Consider the following 3,015-nt stretch of genomic DNA (forward strand, 5'->3'; position numbering starts at 1 on the left):
CTGGTACTGCTGCAGTGAACATTGCTGTCAGAGCACCATCTGGTTCAATATACAGATGTGTTCTCTCACAACTGTTTGTGTATGTGAAGCACACTTGCACACTTGTACAGTAAAAGAATTTTGAATGGTTACCAAAACCCAAAATGCACAAAAAAAAGTTCTACTCTGTTTCCATTATTGTGTATATTTACAATACAAGTATTCTGACAAAGACACATTTTTGTGATTTTGTCTCTGTAACCCACCAGGGTGGATTTTAAATCAAACAATCCAGATGCACCTAAAATGAAGACATTTAGCTTTAATTCAGGGGTTTACCTGCAGAAACTGCTTAGGACACACAGCAGTTTGCCGTTTTCAGAGGCTCAAACATAATTAGACAAGCTAAAGTCAAACCCACGGACACCACTACATGTTGCCTTGAGATGCTCTGCCAGGCCTCCAGCTGTTTGTCTCTGAATCTCTCAGCGTTGTCTTCTGTAACTGAAAAACATGCTGCTGGGTTGAGAACAGCCGACTAACTTTACCATTCAAGAATATCCAATTTCTTTGCCTTGAGAAACTCTTGGATTTGCAGTACGCTTTGGGTTACCATTCATTTGATTAATATTAACGTGCTTTGCATTAGTCTGTGCAACACGTTTGTTTGTTTTCCCCGGTTGGATTGGACCGACAGCTGTTTGCCGCAGTCAGGATGGGGAGGTTTCGTGTGTGCCGACAGAATAACCGTAATTATTCTTCTCGTCAGCTGTAACTTCAAACAAAGCTGTTTAAATAGTGCGTCCGTGTCCGTGTGCACAGGCTTACCTTTCCTCGCAGTCCCTGCATCTGACATTAACCTGCAACACTTTGTTGAAGAGCTCCTCCATGACAAAAACCGTCTTTCCCTGCGGTGCCGCTGTGACGAGTCAGAACATCGATCAACGTTAAAGGTTCGTATATCAGAGTATTTCTGAGTGATGCTGGTTTTCATCAGTCAGCTGGATCAGTAGTGTTTGGTATCTTTCAATTTGGCGCTTTTCAGGCGCCAACCGTACAAACGGAACATATGGTCCTTTTTTTGTTCTACGCTTTAATGGTGGACGGCAGACATGAAGCCTGGTACCGACACCGCCACCTGCTGGCCACAGTGGAAACAGCACACAGCGACCCACACGGTGATAGTGTGATACATTTAATTTAGTTTAGTTTTAAAAAGCCATATGCTATAATGATAGAAATTGCTTTCAGGTAGGTAAGTCCTACCTTGAGTAATCTTGAAGAATCTTGAATAATCAGGCCCCGTTTTGTCTTAAAGACCTTATAGTATGGTAAGGACTCCAATACAGCTCTCAGACTTACTTGTCATTCCAAGAGTGTTTAAAAGCAGAATGGGAGGGAGAGCCTTCAGTTTTCAGTGCTCTCTTCTATGGAACCATCTCCCAGTTTGCGTTCAGGAGACAGACACGAACTGCTTTTAAGATTAGGCTTAAAATGCTCTTTTGTGCATATACAGGGAGTGCAGAATTATTAGGCAAGTTGTATTTTTGAGGAATAATTTTATTATTGAACAACAACCATGTTCTCAATGAACCCAAAAAACTCATTAATATCAAAGCTGAATGTTTTTGGAAGTAGTTTTTAGTTTGTTTTTAGTTTTAGCTATTTTAGGGGGATATCTGTGTGTGCAGGTGACTATTACTGTGCAGAATTATTAGGCAACTTAACAAAAAACAAATATATACCCATTTCAATTATTTTACCAGTGAAACCAATATAACATCTCCACATTCACAAATATACATTTCTGACATTCAAAAACAAAACAAAAACAAATCAGCGACCAATATAGCCACCTTTCTTTGCAAGGACACTCAAAAGCCTGCCATCCATGGATTCTGTCAGTGTTTTGATCTGTTCACCATCAACATTGCGTGCAGCAGCAACCACAGCCTCCCAGACACTGTTCAGAGAGGTGTACCGTTTTCCCTCCTTGTAAATCTCACATTTGATGATGGACCACAGGTTCTCAATGGGGTTCAGATCAGGTGAACAAGGAGGCCATGTCATTAGTTTTTCTTCTTTTATACCCTTTCTTGCCAGCCACGCTGTGGAGTACTTGGACGCGTGTGATGGAGCATTGTCCTGCATGAAAATCATGTTTTTCTTGAAGGATGCAGACTTCTTCCTGTACCACTGCTTGAAGAAGGTGTCTTCCAGAAACTGGCAGTAGGACTGGGAGTTGAGCTTGACTCCATCCTCAACCCGAAAAGGCCCCACAAGCTCATCTTTGATGATACCAGCCCAAACCAGTACTCCACCTCCACCTTGCTGGCGTCTGAGTCGGACTGGAGCTCTCTGCCCTTTACCAATCCAGCCACGGGCCCATCCATCTGGCCCATCAAGACTCACTCTCATTTCATCAGTCCATAAAACCTTAGAAAAACCAGTCTTGAGATATTTCTTGGCCCAGTCTTGACGTTTCAGCTTGTGTGTCTTGTTCAGTGGTGGTCGTCTTTCAGCCTTTCTTACCTTGGCCATGTCTCTGAGTATTGCACACCTTGTGCTTTTGGGCACTCCAGTGATGTTGCAGCTCTGAAATATGGCCAAACTGGTGGCAAGTGGCATCTTGGCAGCTGCACACTTGACTTTTCTCAGTTCATGGGCAGTTATTTTGCGCCTTGGTTTTTCCACACGCTTCTTGCGACCCTGTTGACTATTTTGAATGAAACGCTTGATTGTTCGATGATCACGTTTCAGAAGCTTTGCAATTTTGAGACTGCTGCATCCCTCTGCAAGATATCTCACTGTTTTTGACTTTTCTGAGCCTGTCAAGTCCTTCTTTTGACCCATTTTGCCAAAGGAAAGGAAGTTGCCTAATAATTATGCACACCTGATATAGGGTGTTGATGTCATTAGACCACACCCCTTCTCATTACAGAGATGCACATCACCTAATATGCTTAATTGGTAGTAGGCTTTCGAGCCTATACAGCTTGGAGTAAGACAACATGCATGAAGAGGATGATGTGGACA

At 42.7% G+C, this 3,015-nt stretch overlaps 1 protein-coding gene across 1 annotated transcript in view; it reads right to left on the reverse strand.

Annotated features, from left to right (window-relative positions):
• Positions 1-1,065, reverse strand: part of sass6 (SAS-6 centriolar assembly protein) — a 14,536-nt gene extending 13,471 nt beyond the window's left edge. The window contains 1 exon segment of the mRNA XM_005734253.2: positions 808-1,065. Coding sequence (XP_005734310.1) covers positions 808-869 — 62 coding nt within the window. The 5' untranslated portion in view covers positions 870-1,065.
• Between the last annotated feature and the right edge of the window lie 1,950 nt (positions 1,066-3,015).

The sequence above is a fragment of the Pundamilia nyererei genome, unplaced genomic scaffold, assembly GCF_000239375.1.
Source record: "Pundamilia nyererei isolate P.nyererei 1_Seehausen unplaced genomic scaffold, PunNye1.0 scaffold00057, whole genome shotgun sequence".
Classification (NCBI taxonomy): Eukaryota; Metazoa; Chordata; class Actinopteri; order Cichliformes; family Cichlidae; genus Pundamilia; species Pundamilia nyererei.